Source organism: Ovis canadensis, chromosome 1 (assembly GCF_042477335.2).
Source record: "Ovis canadensis isolate MfBH-ARS-UI-01 breed Bighorn chromosome 1, ARS-UI_OviCan_v2, whole genome shotgun sequence".
Taxonomy (NCBI): Eukaryota; Metazoa; Chordata; class Mammalia; order Artiodactyla; family Bovidae; genus Ovis; species Ovis canadensis.
This window is the reverse complement of record NC_091245.1, coordinates 275,252,803-275,273,759: the sequence shown is the minus strand read 5'-3', so window position 1 is coordinate 275,273,759 and position 20,957 is coordinate 275,252,803. Positions and strand designations below refer to the sequence as shown.

The 20,957-nt window shown below is 45.9% G+C and overlaps 1 protein-coding gene across 2 annotated transcripts in view; it reads left to right on the top strand.

The window, feature by feature from the left end:
- Positions 1-20,957, top strand: part of COL6A6 (collagen type VI alpha 6 chain) — a 124,415-nt gene that overhangs the window by 89,264 nt on the left and 14,194 nt on the right. Inside the window, exons 29-35 of one of the 2 annotated variants that reach the window (XM_069568290.1) lie at positions 236-298; positions 1,415-1,450; positions 1,568-1,604; positions 3,766-3,777; positions 8,036-8,529; positions 15,303-15,399; positions 18,342-19,013. In XM_069568290.1, the coding sequence (XP_069424391.1) occupies positions 236-298; positions 1,415-1,450; positions 1,568-1,604; positions 3,766-3,777; positions 8,036-8,529; positions 15,303-15,399; positions 18,342-19,013 (1,411 nt within the window). The remainder of the gene's footprint in view (positions 1-235; positions 299-1,414; positions 1,451-1,567; positions 1,605-3,765; positions 3,778-8,035; positions 8,530-15,302; positions 15,400-18,341; positions 19,014-20,957) is intronic. The other variant, XM_069568296.1, reaches the window with a different exon arrangement.

Genomic DNA, 20,957 nt, shown 5'->3' with positions numbered 1-20,957 from the left:
ATATATATAGATTAACACCAAAAGGATAAATAAGGAAAAGACTAGAATAAGAAACAACAAAATGTCAGCGAGTATTATCTGGGGGAGAAAAGGTTTCTGAGGATGTTTTTCCTTCTGTGTACTTTTTGGGAATCTGTTTTCTAAAGTCAAAGTGTATTGCTTTTGAAATGTTAAACCTCCACATAGCACACAAACATATATGTATAATTTTAAGGTAAATAAATTCTGCTTTAAGGTATCTGCTGGGCTTCCCGGAGAACCAGGATCCCCTGGGGAGCTGGGACCTCCTGGACGCAAGGTAAATAAAAAACCCGTCAATCACATCAACTCCTTTTCCAGATAATAAGTCAGTGCCTGAAGTCTTCATTGTCCAAATGTGTATGCTTTCTGTGTTTGCAGCTTGGCAATGATTTCCACCACGTTTCCACCTTCAATGTCCTCAGGGAGACGAGAGAAAAAAATGCTAATTAAATAGCAGTTGCCATTTCTCGGGTGGTGGGGGAAACCGAGGAAGGAAGCAAAAAGAGATTTCTTATTTCATCTAGAATGAGGTTTCTCAATGATCAGTGAATTTTATATATCTGACCAATCCTTGCCTTTTTTCTCACAGTCAGTGACAGTGAATGAAAGAAAGGGAGAGGAAATTAACAAATAGTGAATAAGTTACCAACAGCGCATTCACATGGAACTTATTTTCTTGAGTTTGGGTGGGGCGCAGTCACATTTTCCCTGTCTCTTTGAGCTCAGCCAGACTCTTCCTGTTCCAACTTGAGACTGAACAGATGAAATACAAAATAATTCCACTTTGTTCTTTTTATCCCCTGCCCAGATAGACAGATATGTACATATATATGTGTATATATATGATCATATACATATATATGGCCATATACATATATATATATACACATATATATATATTCATTTTGGGGAGACAGTGAGGATCACCTTTCCAGGCATTTGGCCTGTCTAGTCTGTCTGTCATCCAGCCGATGATCTGCTCAGCGGCTGCCCAGTGGCCAAGGCAAAACGTTTGGGGAACTTGATGCCTTTGCGTTAAGGCACCGGCACAGGAGATGGCTCAGCCTTACCTAGTTCTAGCCCCAGGATCTGCTCCAAACTCTGGGGCCAGTGCCTCATTGCCAGCTCCATCTTCATCTTCTGGACGACCCTTATCGTCCAGAGATACAGCAGAGGACAGTGGCCCCTGGACGTTCACTTCGTACAGTTTCCTCCCCTTAGAATGTTATCATTAATCTGGTGATGAGTATCCTATGGGGAGTTTTTTCCTCCCTCTTAGTGAGAAATAAAAAGGTTAAGAAGCTATCTTTTTCTTAGAGTAATGTTGATGCATTTTCTGGCTCCTGCAATGTGCTTCCAAAACCCTGAAACCACACTCTTTCTGTTTCCCCAGGGTGTGAAAGGGGCCAAGGGATTGGCTTCATTCTCTGTACGTATCTGCTGACTCCAACAGAGCCTGAGCGTCCCGTGACATTTACTTATTTCTCAACTTGCAGGACCTGGAGTCTGTTGGTTAATCCATTCTGTTTTATTTTTTGAACTGCAGACATGTGAGCTCATCCAGTACGTGCGGGACCATAGTCGTAAGTACCACGATTAAGATGATCACCTGGGGTGTCAGCATTCGTAGAAGAAAAGCGGCAAATTCTGCACTCAAAATTGAGACTGGTTACCAGACAGTTTCTTAAAATTATCAATGTCACTGTGTGTATTTGGAGGCGGCATAGACTGATGTCTATTAACTCCCTCTCCGGCGGCCAGCATGCCTACTGAAACGCGTCCCAACACTAAGGAAGGGTATAGCTAGTGCTTTTGATCAGGGAAAAATGAAGATATGAGCTCAGACCTCTCCTGATGGTGAAATCAACCAGTGAGGAGTCACATTAAACTTTATAAAATTATTAACCCCTGACAACAGCTAAGGATCAAACTCAGCTGCTGTGAAAGAGCCAGCCGTGGCAAGGAGGTATCCTGGCAGGTGGGAACTCTGATGTTTGTTTATCATTCCCTGAGAAGGCGTGCTTGACTACCTTGAATTAGACTCATTTGCTTCTAAAATTACCCAGTCTGCCTGTATTTTCTTTACTTTCAAAGTTTTAGCAGCGAGAAATGGGTTTTGATTTGGCAAAGGCGCTTTTGAATTTGCTTTGAGACCCTTAGAGCAGCCTCTTCTATCAGAACACGTGTTAGCAGCATCAAAGGAATGCCATGGACAAGATGAGACTTGGTTGCTTAATGTTCACCTACAAATGACTTCCTAGATAAACATTAGGACTGAAAAAAATGTCACAGTTCCCTCAAGGTACCTGGGGGGAGAAAACAGACAAATTAAGATCCCATTTCTGGAGAGAGTATGGGTCTCAAAGACAGACTTTCCAAAGCTTTGAATGCAGTGCTGATCTTAACTCTGCCTTGTAGTGGAATGGAACCATCCATTCTGGGCATCACATCTATGCATTGGCTCATGAAGATTGCTTGCTTTGAGGCTGGATTAACAGAGTGGGCTTTCTGACGTTGGAGCCATGTGACCTATATTGACTCAAGGGTAGACCCAAGTGTGATGAGATCTGAGCTTTCAAAATGTGAGCGATTTAATACAGAATTATGAATCCAAAACGAGGTACAAAACTGCTTCAGAAGTATCATTTAGAACAAGAAGGGAAATGACAGCCAATGACTTCTGCCTGTTATAAAAGTATGTGGTTGTGTGAACACATGGCTGGGCCCTTCTCAAGGCCTTGCCGGGGGCCCCTTGGATGAGAGGTTGGCAACAGCACTGCCCAGAACTTTCTGCAATGATGGGAAGTGTCCACTGCACTGTCAAACATGCAGCCACTAGCCACAGGGGAATTTGAGCCTTGATGGATGGTTAGTGCAAGTGAAAAGCTAACTAATTATCTCATTTAATTTAAATTAATCAAATGTCGATAGTCAGGTGAGACTAGCGGCTTTCTTATTGGACAGTGTGGCCCCAAAGTTTAAGCTTCATTTGCGTGTGTTAGTCACTCAGTCCCACCCGACTCTTTTTTGACCCCCACGGACTGTAGCCCCCCAGGCTCCTCTGTCCATGGGATTCTCCAGGCAAGAACATTGGAGTGGGTAGCCATTCCCTTCTCAAGGGATCTTCCCGACCCAGGGATCGAACCTGGGTCTCCTGCCTTGCAGGCGGATTCTTTACCAACTGACCCGCCAGGGAAACCCACATCAGAGAGTAATTTGGCAACACCTATTGAAGTTGAAGATGTATGATATTCTATGTCCCAGAAATTCTGTTTTCAACACAAATCCCTAGAGAAAGCTTCATTTACTTATGAGTAAATCTATCGAGGGTGTTTACATATACATATGTGTACCTATATGTAATCAATAGCTACAGATACCTACATGGGGAAATTTAGAGTGAAAAGGGGTTAAGACCTTTTAACTTTCCAAATTCGGTGCCTCTCTCTGCAATGTGCTGTCCCCTCCCAGGCAGAGAACCTTTTCGTCTGACAGCTGGCTGCCTGCTGCTGACTTATGGCTCTCCAGAGCCTCCAGCCCTGTTTCTTTGTGGAAGGACCTGTGCTTTGACCAAGATGCTTGATCTGTCTGCATATCTTCAAACACTATTTGTGGCCTTGATTTGTTAAGTCGTCTACAAAAAGCTCATAAAGTAGAGTCTCAGTTGCCATGATTTCTTACACAATACAGAACGCTGTTCTCCTACCAAATAATAACCCAACTTCTTTTGTTCTTCTTCCCCAGCTGGCAGACAGGGTGAGTAATTTTATTTATAGCATATTATAATCAAGCTCCAAAATGTCACACATCTGGAAAGATGAGTTAGAACATTGTGTTGCCTGCCAAATTATAAAAAGCTTATCTAAGCCCTCTTGGTAGTACAGCCGTAGCCCCGCCTCCAATAAATCACTCACGTTTAAGCTGAGTCTCACAACTCTTTGTCAACGAAGTGTTTGATCTTTTAATTATTAACATTTTAATGACTACAGCCCCGTTTACCTTACCAATAGACTTTTTCTAATAATATTTTTCCCTCCCTCCCTTTTCTCTATTTATGTCTGTAGTCTAGTTTTTAACGATTAAGGGCAAAGGGCAAAAGTGCACGGAATAAAGTTGGGATGATAAGATAGCAAGTAAGCTACATGTGTAGCTCAGATAGTGCTAAAGCCTATGGAGATCATGGCTGATGTTAATTACCAAATTGGCTTAATATCTTTCTGGGCCAGTTTTCAGGAATATTATAAAAACTGGATACATGATGTTTCTGTTATAACCCAGAGGGCGACGGCCCTCCATACCTTTATATCTTTATCCTTTTTATATAAATGCTTCAGTCTGTGCCCTCTGGTTGCTTGTTCACTCATTCAACAAATATTTATTGGAAGCCCATTAGGTTGCAGTCTCTGTCCCAGACAGTGCTGACTAAGAGGGGCATAATTCCTGTCTTTGGAAGCTTCCATTCTTGTGGAGGATCCAGATAAGTGAACAAGCAAAAGAATTACAGAATCCTTTAGTTACTATGAAAGAGATAAAGAATGGAATATTCTGTCACAGAATAACATTAGAGGAGGGGAGAAATGCCTTTGAAGGGCGGGTTCGTCAATGAGGCAATGATACTGAAGTTTGGATGAAGAATGAAAAAGAAGCTGGCTTTGCAAGATCCAGGCAGGGAATCCTGCTAGCGCAAAGGCCACAACTCAAGAGAGACCCATGTGTTTTCTGGTTCCTGGTGGAAGCCCACGGCCACTGAGATAAGATGACAAGGGGGACATGGCATGTGAGGAAGTGGAGAAGGAAGCAGGGACCCCACTGGGCTTTGTAGGTTACATTTAGGAGGCCAGGTTTTATTCAAAATGGAATGGGAGGGCATTAAAAGTATTGAAGGTGTAAACGTGAACTGATGAACAACTTTTTAAAGTTTATTTTGGCCGCCGTGGGAGAGTGCATTGTAGGGAAAGTGAAAGTCACTCAGTTGTGTCTGACTCTCTACCACCCCATGGCCTATACAGTCCATGGAATTCTCCAGACCAAAATACTGGAGTGGGTAGCCTTTCCTTCTCCAGGGGATCTTCCCAATCCAGGGATCGAACCCAGATCTCCCACACTGCAGGCAGATTCTGTACCAGCTGAGCCACAAGGGAAGCCCAAGAACACTGGAGTGGGTAGCCTATTCCCTCTCCAGGGGATCTTCCAGACCCAGGAATTGAACCAGGGTCTCCTGCGTTGCAGGCAGATTCTTGACCAACTGAGCCACCAGAGAAACCTTGTAGGGAGGGGGTGTGTAAAAGCCAGAGGACTCGCATTAGAGGGAGGGGCCGTGTGGGGCTCTTCTAGGCCAGCTTGGCAGTGGCCTGGACAGGCCTCCGTTGCTGGGCGGTGGTCCCCTGGCGGGGACTGGGTTCGCCTCCCTCCGTCCTCACTGTCACTTGCTCTGGGCTGTGCAGTAACCATCAGCACATCGGTCCTCCATGTGGGGCCTCACGTCTGAATGGGTCCTCCCCAGGGCCTCCACAGTCCAGCCCAGCGTTCCTCAGGATCCTTGGGGTCCCGGCAGCACGCTGGTGAGCCTTGAGGGATTTTTCTTGAAGAACTTGAAATTTTTGTTATCATCAGCCAGTGTGCTCGTATCTTTTTTCCCCTTTATGGAGCTGAGGCCGCAATGTTGTTATTGCTGCTGATACTCCCATGTGAGACAGCCCCCCAAACAAAATACGAGTGGAAACTTTGTCGTGTTTGGTCACAATTTTACTCGGTTTTTATTGTAAAATTGACGTGACCTTGATTTTTTGAAATTTCTGAAATTTTTAAGTTTCTGCTCAGCCCACTAAATTAGACTCAGAAGCTAGTAGATTCTGCCCTTCTCCGTTGATACACACAATTCGGGGGTTGAACATTTATTCTTACTAGTCCTTTTGCCTATGAAGGTCCTAGCATCTAGGACCAGAAGGAGATGATAGCCTAAGGTGATGGGGCTTCCCTTGTAGCTCAGTTGGTAAAGAATCTGCCTGCAATGCAGGAGACCTGGGTTCAATCCCTGGGTTGGGAAGATCCCCTGGAGAAGGAAATGGCAACCCCCTCCAGTATTCTTGCCTGGAAAATCCCATGGACAGTGGAGCTGGCAGGCTACAGCCCATGGGGTCACAGAGTCGGACACGACTTAGAGACTAAACCACCACCAAGGTGATGAGGTCCAGGTGGACCAGCTGAGAAGGTGACCCCCTCCTGGGCCTGCTTGGCCAGCCCCTGTGGGTCAGAGTCCTGAGCTCTCCTGGGAAGAGCTGACTTGCTAGCCTCTGACTTGCCCCCCTCCAAGGGAAGGACATCCCCCAACTGTCCTCTTTACCAACATGCTTCTCAGCACCAGGCATCTCATCCATCCTGAAAGTTCTGTTCTTCCTGTCCCTGTTGCAAAGAACTGTCCCTCATTTGCTTTTTCATTCAACGTTTATGAGACCCCAGATAGATGGCAGGGACTAGTAATCTGGCAGATCAAGAGAGACCGTCTCTGTCTCCAGACTTCATGAAGTGGTGGGAGAGGCGAACGTTCTTCAGATAATTAGATATAAATCTCTGACTGTGATAAGTGCAGGATATTGGGATTAGAATGACTGAATTACAATCAGCGAATAAATCTTGATACATTCGAATGTAACAGCCTTAAAGTTTCTCTAAGTAAGAAGGCATACTTATTGGTTAAGTTTGTTTTTCTAACATAAATAAAAATTCATCAGTTAACACTCTCCTCTTTCTTTTAAGTAATATAGCTCTTCTCTCTCACAATGGCTAAGTCAGTAACAGTAATAGTAATGGCAGGCATTAATTGAGCGCCTGGTGTGTGCCAGGCACTATAATCCTAAGTACTGTCTTTAGCTGTGCTGATTCACTTAATCGCCTAGACAGTGGGCGCTGGGAGGACTGTCATTTTATAGATGAGCAAACTGAGGCACAGAGAGGGTGAGTCCCAATCTGAAATTATCAACAGAACTTTCAACATTCATCCTTTTTTAACCTCTCTTAAATTTCCTCATTAAGTAAAAAAAAAAAAATATATATGTTTTTGTTTATTTAACAAAGTTCCAGTGACAAACACATTATACCATTGAGCCAGTCTCCATAGGTAAAATGGCATATCTGTGAGCTCTTTATTATTTAGGTGTTTTAGTAATGAATGTACAAATTTCATTAAAACTCAAATTATAGATTTCTTCTTATACTTTATTTGTTTTTAATTAAAGTTTCAGTTCAGTTCAGTTCAGTCACTCAGTCATATCCGACTCTGCAACCCCATGGACTGCAGCATGCCAGGCCTCCTTGTTCATCACCAGCTCCCAGAGTTTACCCAAACTCATGCTCATTGAGTTGGGGATGCCATCCAACCATCTCATCCTCTGTCGTCCCCTTCTCCTCCCGCCCTCAATCTTTCCCAGCACCAGGGCCTTTTCCAATGAGTCAGGCGCATCAGGCGGCCAAAGTATATTTGATTACAATGTTGTATGAGTGTCTGCTGTGCGTAAAGGTGATTCAGTTATAGACATACATACATGTGTATGTATATATATATTCTTTTTCAGATTCTTTCCCATTGTGGTCGATTACAGGATATTGAATATAGTTCCCTGTACTATACAGTAGGACCTTGTTGTTTATCTACTGTATATATAATATTGTGTATCTGCTAATCCCAAACTCCTAATTTATCCCCAACCCCTTTCCCCTTTGGTAGGCATAGGTTTGCTTTCTATGTCGGTGAGTCAGTTTCTGTCTCATAAATGAGTTCATCTTTTGCTTTATTTAAGAGAGCAAAGTCAGTTTTTAGAATATAATCTTAATTATTCAAGATTTAAATATTTAAGTATGTGTTTTACTACTTGAGTTATTAACATTTAATGATTTAGTTGTTTCCATATTTTAATGTTTAACATTTAAAATTACTTAGCCTTCTATGTACGCATCATATTTTTTTTCCATTTTAAGTGAGTGGTCTCATGGTAAGGCGCCTGTTCTGGCCTTTTAGGAGCGCCTCAGTGCCCCGTGTACCCCATGGAGCTGGTGTTCGCGCTGGACCAGTCCCGGAGCGTCACAGAGCCGGAGTTTGTGCGGATGAAGGCGATGCTGTCCTCCCTGCTGAGCGGCCTGCGGGTCCGGGAGGACCACTGCCCCGCAGGCGCGCGCGTGGCCGTGCTGGCCTATGACTCCCACGCTAGGCTCCTCATCCGCTTCTCCGACACCTACAGGAAGGACCAACTCCTCCGAGAGATTGAGGCCCTCCCTTACGAGCGCTCCACGGCCAGCAGGGACATCGGCAAGGCCATGAGGTTTGTCTCCAGGCACGTCTTCAAGAGGATGCTCCCGGGGTCCCACTCCAGGAGAATCGCCACCTTCTTCAGTGGCGGCCCGTCCGTGGACCCCCAGACCATCACCACTGCTGGCCTGGAGTTCAGCGCCCTGGACATCATCCCGGTGGTGATCGCCTTCAATCAGGTGCCTGCCGTCCGGCGATCGTTTGCGGTAAGAAGGACCACCTGCCTCAGAAGTCTTCCCTGTCTTTCTTCCTGCCCTTGTTCAGGGGCACTTACAGGAAAGCATGGAGCTGCGCGAAGTGTTTGTTACTATGTGCCAGGAGCATGCCAAGCCCTTGATACGCACCTTCCTGTTTAGTTCACAAAAGCAGTGTGTGTGAGATGGGAACCACTGTTATTCCCACTGTGTAGATGAGAACACTGAGTCTGCAGAGTGAGTGAGTGAAAGTCGCTCAGTTGTGTCCGACTCTTTGCAACCCCATTGACTATACAGTCCATGGAATTCTCCGGGCCAGACACTGGAGTGGGTAGCCTTTCCCTTCTCCAGGGGATCTTTGCAACCCAGGAATCGAACCCAGGTCTCCCACGTTGCAGGCAGATTCTTTACCGGCTGAGCAATGGGGGGAGCCCAAGAATACTGGAGTGGATAGCCTATCGCTTCTCCAGCGGGTCTTCCCGACCCAGGATTTGAACCGGGGTCTCCTGAATTGCGGGCGGGCTCTTTACCTGCTGAGCAACTGGGGAAGCCCAGGAATACTGGAGTGGGTAGCTTATCGCTTCTCCAGCGGATCTTCCCGACCTGGGATTTGAACTGGGGTCTCCTGCATTGTGTGGGCTCTTTACCCGCTGAGCCACTGGGAAAGCCCAAGAATACTGGAGTGGGTAGCCTATCACTTCTCCAGCGGATCTTCCTGACCCAGGGTTTGAACCGGGGTCTCCTGCATTGCGGGCGGGCTCTTTCCCCGCTGAGCAACTGGGGAAGCCCGAGTCTGCAGAAGCGGGCCCGTACGCCCAGGTTCACACAGCTGCCTCGTGGCGGAGTCAGGGCTTGGATCCAGGCCTCTATTCTCCAAGACTCCCTGAGTTGGCTCTGGTGTATAGATACCAAGTTGGATGGCCAATAGACATTCAAGAATGTCACCGCGGTGGCCAGCGTGCTGGTCTCTGCTGTGTGATGGGACCCCACGGACTGAGTTTATAATGTTACTGATCGTATAAATATCCTCCCTTTATGAAGGAAGAGTCATTCCTGTTACAGCCTCTTAGGTTGAAGTTTAAAAATCTTACCGTGTGATATTTCTATTGACACTTTATTTAGTTTTCATTCCTGAGCGCCCAGCAGCCTGTGGGATCTTACTTCCCTGACCAGGGATTGAACCCTCATCCTCAGCAGTGACAGAGTCCTGAGCTCTGGAACACCAGGAAATTCGCTGTGTAGCATTTCTAGATAAGCCACCCGGTATCACAGCGATGTCCAAAACTCCCTGTGAGTGGAGCCGCTACGGCAGAGGTTCCTTAGAAAAAAAAAGCACACCCACTGGACCCCGCACAGTGTCCTTCTGGTCATCGGTGTCCACCTGGCGAGCTGGTTTGTTCTCCATTCATGGGAGAGCCGCGAGGAGAGACTGCAGTGCAGCCGCAAAGAGTGTTGGGAAATACAACCTGAGCCAGGAAGACAAGTGTTTGAAAATTATTTCATGGAGAGAAAGGGAAGTGAGAAGCAGCTGAGCCCCTGCCTTCAGGTGTGTGGAGAGTTATTACTGCAGAGAACTAACCAGCCGACTCCAAGAGAGCAAGCTCTCCCATCAGAGAATCTGGAAGCCACAGCAGTGGCAAACCCCGGTTTAGACTCGAGTAGGAACTTTCTGAAGGCGAGATTGGTGGATGTTGTCACCAGCCGGGTGACTAAATGTAAGTGGGCAAGACGCCGCCTTTCTCTGAGGCCTTTCCTAGGGGTGGTCACTCACCTGGCAAGGATGACCTCCATCTGTCCTGGAGAATCAGGATTAAGAGGCCTTTTAGAGACCCTCTCCAGCTCCCTAATATTTTCTGTGAAAGTGCTAAGCTAAGCAGATCGGAACTGAAATATAGTACTCCTCCATAAAATGGAGAAAGCGGTGCTTGTTTCCAGAAGTTGTTGCAAAGATAAAATGATGTCGCTCCATGCACCAGTGCCTGGGATAGAGCAACAACTCAGGAATGGTAGTTTTACTTAGGACTGTTATCAGTTTCTTGATAGTGAACTGAACTCCATTTAATAATATTAAAGTCTGCATTGTTAAGGAGCTGAAACTGCCGTTAGCATCCTTGAACAAACTCAGAATTATGAAAAGAAACAGGTTGGTGTATGAGACTGCCAAAATAAAATGCTTGCACATTAGAAGCTGGAACCAGCCTACGCTAATGAAGTTGCTGTGAGAGGTAGTGGCTCAAAAGCTCTGTGAGTGGATACACAAAAGAAAAGTGAAAGTGAAAGTCACTCAGTCCTGCCTGACTCTTTGCAACCCCATGGACTATATATGTATAGTCCATGGAATTCTCCAGGCCAGAATACTGGAGTGGGTAGCCTTTCCCTTCTCCAGGGGATCTTCCCAACCCAGGGATGGGACCCAGGTCTGCCGCACTGCAGGTGTGTTCTTTACCAGCTGAGCCACCAGGGAAGCCCAAGAATACTGGAGTGGGTGGCCTATCCCTTCTCCAGGGGATCTTCCCGACCCAGGAACTGAACTGGGGTCTCCTGCATTGCAGGCGGATTCTTTGCCAACTGAGTTGTGAAGAAAGCCCAGAGTCCTCCTAATTCCCTGTCTTTCTTGGGAGCCCCCATTGTCCTTTGACTTTATTTAGTCACAGAAAAGGCAACTGAATATCCTGACTCAAATAATCAATGGTACCTGTGATACAAATTTAAACAGACACAATTCCACCCTCCCACTCAAAGGTATGTATGTCACATACAACTTAAGAAAGATGTATTTTGTTGAGTTTTTCTTTTAAGCTTTGGAGGACTGACAATCCCACTTAGAGTTTCTACCCAAATCACCTAGAGACTCCTTGCTCCTTTGTTGAAGGAGTTTATCTCAAAAGAACACCAGTGGAGGTTCAAATTCTTGACAATCACCCTCATAAACCAGAGCAGTATTGGCTTCAACATCCCTTGGGTAGAAAAAGAGTTAAGACATTCAGACAGAAGTCAGGCTTGGTTCCAAGGTTCATTCATCCTACATATGTTGAGTGAGCAACTGAAATATACCAGGTGCCATCCAAGATCCTGGGGACACAAGAGTAAGTAGAAAACCAAAAGACCTCACCCACTAGAGGATGGAGCTCAGAGCAGAGGGCTCAGATGGAGCTCTGAGCAGAGGGCTCAGAACAAATGGATGGGAACCGAATACTGGACATCACACAAGAGAGATGATGTTACTACTTTCCCCGAAGCTTCTTTTTGAATTTATTTTTAATTGGAGAATAATTACACCATTGTGATGCTTTCCACCATATAGCCACATGAATCAGCCATAAATATGTCATTTGTTAGCATTTTAGGAGCAGAGCTCAAAATTTTAATGACATGATACATTTTTATTTGGAGGCCATATTACAAAGCCATCATCTGTTTCATAACCATTGTGACTCTTCTACATCTCCATTTGAGAGTTCAGCAGAGTCCAACTGAAATTCAAAACCGATGTAGACATGTATGGCAGGTCTCAGACACAGCTGCTCTGACAACACGGGTTCATTTCCCTGTGTTTCTGAGTGAACAGATTGTGTGATCCCCATCTTGGACATTTTTCACGATAGTGTGAAGCTGAGTGATGAGCCATTCATTCTTCTGGAACGCAAGGCTATTTTGATTGAAAAAACTTTAACCTCAGCTTTGTTTTGTCCCAAAGGTTTTTTCTTATAATTTGTTGGGCAGTTACCTCTTAATTCTGGTGAACTTTTATTCGCTGCTAAGCTAAGTCACTTCGGTCGTGTCTGACTCTGCGCGACCCCATAGACGGCAGCCCACTAAGCTCCCCCGTCCCTGGTATTCTCCAGGCAAGAACACTGGAGTGGGTTGCCATTTCCTTCCCCAATGCATGAAAGTGAAAAGTGAAAGCGAAGTCGCTCAGTCGTGTCCAACCCTCAGCGACTCCGTGGACTGCAGCCTTCCAGGTTCCTCCATCCATGGGATTTTCTAGGCAAGAGTACTGGAGTGGGGTGCCATTGCCTTCTCCGCTGCATGTGAAGAATTCTAGTGTAGAATGGGCCTCCCTTTACAATATACTTACAAGGAATGTATCCTTTTTGGCTAGCCTTATTTTCTTTCCTTTACTCTGCTGTTTAGCATTTCCAGTGAAAGAAACATTAGATGTAATAGCTGACATCACAGATTTTTCTAGTGATGAGACAGAGGTGAAATTGGGGGGGGGGGGGGTTGTGGGAAGTGGGGAACTTCAGCACTCTGAGCACCCAGGCTTTTTATTTTCTAAAGAATTTCCTTTGTTGATAGAGAATTGTCTAAAGAAAGAAGAGTACTCAGAGTATTAATTGCATCTTCTCGAATGCACACATTTTTGGAGCCCCATGATGTTGAGAAAGGAAAGAGCAAGGTATCACCCAGAACCACAGACTAAAGATCACGTTCCCACCTATGGACCACCCAAGCTGGCACAGCTTTGAATCCACAGGATACTGAGCAATCGAAAAAGTGAACCTCACGCAGGGCACCCAGCCTGGCACTCTGTGATTACCTAGGGTGGGGTGTTCAAGAGGGACGTGATTTATGTAGGAAATAGCTCAGCTGGAAATTCCATGACCTCCAGTTGAGCTGTTTCCTAGAGGAAATCCTAAAGGAAATCAGTCCTGAATATTCATTGGAAGGACTGATGCTGAAACTGAAGCTCCAATACTTTGGCCACCTGATGCGAAGAACTGATTCATTGGGAAAGACCCTGATGCTGGGAAAGATTGAAGGCAGGAGGAGAAGGGGACGACAGAGGATGAGATGGTTGGAAGGCATCACTGACTCGATGGTGATGAGTTTGAGCAAGCTCCAGGAGTTGGTGATGGACAGGGAGGCCTGGCATGCTGCAGTCCATGGGGTCACAAAGAGTCAGACATGACTGAGCGGCTGAACTGAACTGATACATGCATGATCATGGCTGAGTTGTGCTGTTGTATGGCAGAAACGAACACAACATTTTAAAACAATTTCCCCCCAATTAAAAATGAAAAGTGAACCGTAGGATACCTTTATTTAAAATCCCTGACTCAGCTTGGGTAATACGCTAACAGTAGCTGCTCAATGCTGTGTGGTAGGATGAGTGATCTCTAAGACCACATCTGCCGAACTTTATTGACTAGGCGATTACTTGGGGGAGGGGGAGGGGAGAGCACAGACCCCCTGGGGTCCCCCATGCTTAAAAAAAACATGTACTAGCATCGGTGAGTAGAAAGTATGGCTTTAGGTTGACACCACCATGTTGCCCCAGGATTGAACGTGAAGCCTAAGGTATCATCTAGCTGCCACGTTTTATACACACAGAACGCACACTTGAGCACCAAGGGTGGCAGTCGCTGGGTGACATGGTGACAGCTGTGTTCTAAGGTAGGTTTGAACCCTTGATACAGAACCGCAGTCATCCAGGTAGCTCAGGCAGAGAGTGGAAGGCAGGTCTTACGTGGGGAAAGTGAAGTTTAAGCTGGAAGCGTCTTTGTTCCACTCTCTCCTGGGCTCACTCTCCTCATCGCTGAAATGGTGGAACTGGCTTCTGAGATTCCTTCTGGCCCAAGCGTTCTGTGACTTGCTTCCCTGCACCCTGACAGTTGGCAGGAAGAGGTGACTTTGCCCCTGTCACGTGGTCTGATACACATTCTCTGGATGTGGTTTCCTTGTCCTTGATCACAGCACAGACGAGGTCATGAAACGATTCCCCCCAGATACCTATTAAAAGCCACTAGTAATTAAAAGCCATTAATGAGTTGCTAATAATTAATAAAGACTAATTGTGTCTGCTGGTGAGTTAGGCACGAGGCAAGACCCTGTGCACACAGGCCCCTGCTGACAAAGCATCCCCATTTGGTCCCCACTGCCCACCCCTTTTCTGCTGCCCGACCATCACAGGCTCTTCTTTAAATTGGAGAGTAGTTGACTTAGAGTCTTGTGTCAGTTACTGCCGTACAGCAAAGTGAATCAATTACACATTCACATATAACCCCTCTCTTTTAGGATCTTTTACCAAACAGGCCATTACAGAGTATTGGATAGCGTCCCCTGTGCTATACGGTCAGTCTGTTCAGTCACTCAGTCATGTCCAACTCTTTGTGACCCCCATGAATTGCAGCACGCCAGGCCTCCCTGTCCATCACCAACTCCCGGAGTCCACCCAAACCCATGACCATTGTGTCAGTGATGCCATCCAACCATCTCATCCTCTGTTGTCCCCTTCTCCTGCCTTCAATCTTTCCCAGCATCAGGGTCTTTTCACATGAGTCAGTTCTTTGCATCAGGTGGCCAAAGTACTGGAGTTTCAGCTTCAGCATCAGTCCTTCCAGTGAATAGCCAAGACTGACCTCCTTTTGGATGGACTGTTGGGTCTCCTTGCAGTCCAAGGACTCTCAAGAGTCTCCTCCAACACCATAGTTCAAAAGCATCAATTCTTCGGTGCAAAGGTAGACTTCAGTGGTATCTACCTGAAACCAGTAACATGCTTTTCAGTTATGAACTCATTTTGTGTGCACACTTGCCATTTTAAAGAGCAACGTGACCGTTCTGTTTCTCAGATGAGGAAACAGAGGCATGGCTGCTTGTCGTCCAGCTAAAGGGAGAGTCACTGATTTAAACCCAGGCCAGTGTTCTTAGCTGCACTGGTGTTCTGCCTCCCCAGGGCCCCTCTGAGAGGAACGGGGTGCTTTTGCTCTCTGTAGCCCTCTGAACCATCCTGGGAGGTTCCGCAGCCCCACCCATGAAGCTCTTCTCGCTTTGGCTTCTTGCAGATTGACGACACAGGCAGATTCCAAGTCATCATTATCCCATCCGGAGCTGACTCTGCACCAGCACTCGAGGAACTCCAGCGGTGTACTTTCTGCTACGGTGAGACCCCCGGGGAGTGCGTAACTTGCTCAGGTCATTCAGCAGCACAGTGAGTCACTATCGAAAGGAGGGGCTGGCAGCGACGTGAGTGGTCTTGGGAGGGTCTCCCCGGGGCTCACCCTGCCACACAGCCTCGTCCACAGATGGAGCCTCTCAGCTCATGCACCTTCTGGGAAACAGGAATCATCTTTAGAAACCTCAGCCTGTCTCATGGCCAACTTCCTTGTGTGGTGAAATACATTTATGAGCTTTCTAAACCTCAGATGTTCACAGTCCCAAAGAAATTTTTTACGGTGGCAGTGGGAGTCAGCAGAAATGGATTTCTCACTGGAAAGAGGCTTTCTCAAAGCCCCAAATGTTAGGGATCTGAAAGATTTGTGATGCCGATTTGCCTGTGACTGCTTTACACACAGTATGTAGTTCTAGCTAGAGAACTGGCCAAAACCTGCATTTGAGTGTTCTAATAATTTGAACATGCTAATAATTACAAGAGTGGGAGCCGCTGAGGTTTCTGGTGGGTGTGATAGCTAACAGCTATCAGACATTCACTATTAGCCACGCACTGTTCTGATTGCTTTATGTGAAAGTGATGGGGGTGATGACAGTTTTTAATGCTCAGGCTACTGGCTTTAATGCATTCCAAGTGCACTGCAGTACAAGTCGCTCAGTCGTGTCCGACTCTTTGTGACCCCATGGACTTTACAGTCCATGGAATTCTCCAGGCCGTAATACTGGAGTGGGTAGCCTTTCCCTTCTCCAGGGGATCTTCCCACCCCAGGGATCAAACCCAGGTCTCCCGCATTGCAGGTGGATTCTTTACCAGCTGAACCACAAAGAATGCATTCCAAACACCCTTCTAATGGTTTCATTTGATCGTTATAATGGCCCTAGAATTTTTGGATGATTATTAGATCCATTTTACAGATGAGGTGAAATAATTTGCTCACAGCGAAATCAAAATCAAAAAACCTGGTTTTAAGACACCTGCAGTTTATGAGAAACGCAGATTGCATTATGCGTTCCCTGGGACTCTGTACTTGGTTAAATCCTCTCCTTCTCCACGTGTGTCAATGAGATGGTCTTTCTGGCCATAGTGACTCTGAGAGAGAAGCAGGATTCTCTCTTAACAACCCTCTCTTCCTGCTGTCTTGCCCTCGGCTGCCCTCTGATCAGTCATCTCCTCTAGTCCTGAGGAGCTCACCACACTGCGGGCAGATTCTTCCCCCTCGAGTTCTCAGCTGCGGGTTCAGACTCCTCACTGACACATGCGCCTGTGTGATTTGTGGTCAGAAGTAATCCACGTGTGTCTGGAGATAGATCTGGGCTCCATTTCTTGGCTTAAGCCTTGTTTTGTCTCTAAGACACATAAGGGAAGGTATTTTGGCTGTTGTTTCCCACAATTAAGAAACCCCACAAAACTGAGCAAATGGGCAGGCTGCTGTCCCTGGTTTTAAATATGTATTTATTTGTTTGGCTCTGCTGGGTCTCAGTTGCAACACACGGATCTTTAGTTGTGACATGCGAACTCTTCGCTGCAGCATGTGGGATATAGTCCCCTGACCAGGGGCTGAACCTGGGCCCCCCTGCATTGGGAGCTCGTAAGTCTTAGCCACTGGACCATCAGGGGCGTTCCCAGAGTTTATATCTTTATTGAGTCCGTGAGCAAGACTGGAATTCTGAAGTTTGCTCCGTCCATTAAGGATCTGCACCCTGGTTATTAACCTTTCATCTAATCGCTTTTATTCATGGCTGGGCCCTTGTCTAAATACTGGCTGTCCACATGCGTGGCTTGTCATTTCTCTTTGGTTTTTAAAGAGAAAAGTCTCTTTAATGCTCATCCTTAACCATCAGCTGTTATTGAAAATGTAGGACTGCACAGTGTTGGCTCTATAAGAGCTCTCCAGGTGCATCTAACCCGACCATCTCATTCTGTGGAACTGGGGCCTGGTGGAGGCTTGGACAGGAGCACACAGCATGTTTGTTACTGTGGACAGCCAGACCAGAGCCCAAATATCCTGACTTTCAGGCCAAGGGGCCTCCCCACCCTGCTGTACCGTGTGGCCTTGCCTCAAACAGTACAACACTGACTTCATATGCAGATACTTCTAGAAATGCTGGTGTGTCCTTTGGCAAAATGATTTTATTCTCCTGCCCTCAGGCTCTTTGGTAAGATTAGAAGATTAGATGACGTCTAAGGTCCTTTAATTTCCAAGTTTTTCTGGTTCCTCTGAGTATTGTGGTCAGATTCAGTAAAATGCACTCTCTGTTTTATCACTACACCTTCTTTTAAAAAATGAGATATGCACACACTAAAATGACCTCATATTTTATGAAAGCCCATTAACATGTAGTATTTATATTTATTTATTTAATAAATACATACTGAGCTTTCAACTGATAGGTATAAAATATAAGTGGTGGCTCTGTCCTTAATGTCTCTACAAAAAAAAAAAAAGACATTGAGTTATAAACCTATGATTAAATTGAAATAAAAAGATGCATTGCTTTTTTGCACTCTTACATTTTAAGCAGATTTCTTTTCATAATAAGGTAGTGTGTGTAGAATGACAGGGGCCCTTGGTTTAACCTGTATATTATCAATTAGAGAGGTCATTACTTTTTATGTCATGATACAGTAAACACACGTACAAGCGTGAGATCAACTGTCCAGGTCAATCTTTATAAACTTAAAATGCAGCCAAGATGAAACTTGCGTCAGTGAATGGAACTCAAAACATGGGCTGAGTGTAAACTCTGTACTTTGGGGATCAGGGTGCAAACCACATACTAGGAAATCTTCTGTTGCTGACCTCAAAGTCATCTAGTTACTATATTAACATCAAAGATCATGCAGCCTCCAAATGTCAAAATGTTTGAGATGCTATCTTCCCTTTTTCTGTCTGTTTCTGTTTAGTAACCCTAAATGACTTTTCGGTCCACAGATGTATGCAAGCCGGATGCTTCTTGCGATCAAGCCAGACCACCCCCTGTGCAATCTTACGTGGACGCTGCTTTCCTTCTGGACGGCTCCCGGCATGTGGGAAGCGCGGAATTTGAAGACATTCGAGGATTCTTGGGAGCACTGCTAGATCACTTCGAAGTCACCCCAGAGCCTGAGACCTCTGTCACCGGAGACCGGGTGGCCCTGTTAAGCCTCAGTCCCCCTCACTTCCTACCCAACACTCAGAGGAGCCCTGTTAGAAGTGAATTCAACCTGACCACCTACAGGAGTAAACGCCTCATGAAGAGACACGTGGAAGAATCCGTTCAGCAGCTAAATGGAGATGCTTTTATTGGTCACGCCCTACAGTGGGCTCTGGACAATGTCTTCTCAAGGACACCCAATCTGAGAAGAAATAAAGTCATTTTTGTGATATCTGCTGGGGAAACCAGTCACTTGGACAGGGAAACCTTAAAGAAAGAGTCCTTGAGGGCCAAGTGTCAAGGTTATACCCTGTTCGTGTTTTCCCTGGGGCCTTCTTGGAATGACCAGGAACTGGAAGATCTAGCCAGCTACCCTTTGGGTCACCACTTGGTTCAGCTTGGCCGCATTCATAGACCTGACCACAGATACGGTGTGAAGTTTGTGAAGGCTTTTATAAGCTCAGTCAGGCGTAAGTCATAGAATCATATTCTTTCTTGCACATTTCAGCATATTTGGTATTCCCCAAAGAAGGGCTGATGAACTGACATGGATTCTTGGAAGCCTCTGTCTTCAAGAGCGCTGCAGGGTCAGAAAGGAAAATAGGGAATGAAGGATGGTGGAGGGAGGAAGCCTGTGATTTCTAAGCACTGAGTTCTCTGGCTCCTCTTTTTTATGCCTCTGGTTCCTATGGAGAAGCAGTCATAACAAACAGCTACTCACACATCTGTCTGCAGGGAGCAGCATAGTCCGGGAGTGTGAAGTCACAGCCGGGATACTAGTTACAATGTAGAAACCCTTGCCATGTAACATTATCACGCTGCCCTTTGATGGCAAGTTTGACCAGTTAACACTCCGAGAGAGAGCGAGAGAAAAATTCAACAATCCTTGGCTTTGCTTTTACAAGTTCTAAAGGCAGAGTTCGAAGTTTTAGGAGGCACCACTTTACATGTCAGAATGAAAGATGCATCCTTGCAAAACTTTCTTAGCTTTGTCAGTGATTCTTTATGACGCCAGTAATTAGTGTAACTGTTGCCCATAAAAAAAGAAACGTGGGTTATATTTCTTGGCAGGAGCTTGTCTCGAAAGTACGCAATTCATTTTGAATGCAGCAGGATGGATTCAGAGAAGCCTGACATGGTCCTGATATGGCCATGGAGGTCAAAAAGCACTGTCAGACTCCTGATCATTTTACTTTTGGAGTTCAGATAAGGGAAAGTGAACACGCAGGCTAGAGGACACCCAGTGCTGCATCCTACGTTTCAAACTTGTCACTGACATTCACCGTGAGACCAGCTAAGGCTGCAAAGACCCTGACTGGTCAGGGCCAGTGAGGTCTGAGGGGCCTTAGGGAATGGTCGGTGGGGCTGATGTCATGTCCTCGAGCTCTCTGCGACTCTAGGTGTGAGTCTAGGACCAATGTCCCAGCATCTCCTGGGAGCCTGTGAAAAATGCGGACTCTCCCACCCCACCCCAGACGTTTTGTTCCAGAATCTGCATTTTATCAAGATTCCCAGTGATTCCTATATACATTATATGGTTTGAGAAACACTGATGCACGAGCCATATGCTCCTAGAGTAAAATTTCTGTGGATGGGTCCTGGAAAAGAAACCAGAAAGAAGAGCTGGGAAATGGGGGGGGAAAAATAAGTGAAGGCCAGGGGTCATTTGGAAAGAAGAGCTCATGAGGGATTTGTAAGGGTAAAACAAAAAAAGCATTTTGAAACTCAGCCCCTGAAAAGCCACGCCTCTGTGTATTAGCACTCCCCCCGCCCCCTTCCTTCTCTCTGCAAACGTGTTCTGTGCTTTCTATGCGGCAACTTGCTTGTGGCTTGCAATGGTTCCAGACCCTGAATTACAAGTGTCTGCGGATCCCCAAAAAACCCATTTTCATGGAAAAGCAGAACAGAAAACACCTTGAACGACTGAGAAATTTGTCAAGAAACACTCCTGATAAGGCAAAAAGTTGAAAGGAGGTTAAGGTGGAATTTACTTCCCTGGCCCCACAAAATTCCTAGTGGTGTTTCACGGTAACTAGTCAAACTGGATGATTAGATAAATGACACCCTCACCACCACCCAGGGAAAGGGGAGGAGATGCTTTAAGAAGAATTACTTGGGGTGGGTGAGAAATATATAAAGTGCTTGTGAAGAACTATAGTCATGACCCCACTTTTCTAAAAGTATCTAGAAATGTCCAACATTTAAACTATAGCTTTCAAAGTACAAAAAGTTGAGAAGACTTTGACGTTCAGTTCAGCCGGTCAGTCGTGTCCGACTCTTAGTGACCCGATGGACTGCAGCAGGCCAGGCCTCCCTGTCCATCATCAACTCCCGGAGCTTGCTCAGACTCATGTCCATTGAGTCGGTGATCCCATCCAACCATCTCATCCTCTATCGTCTCCTTCTCCTCCTGC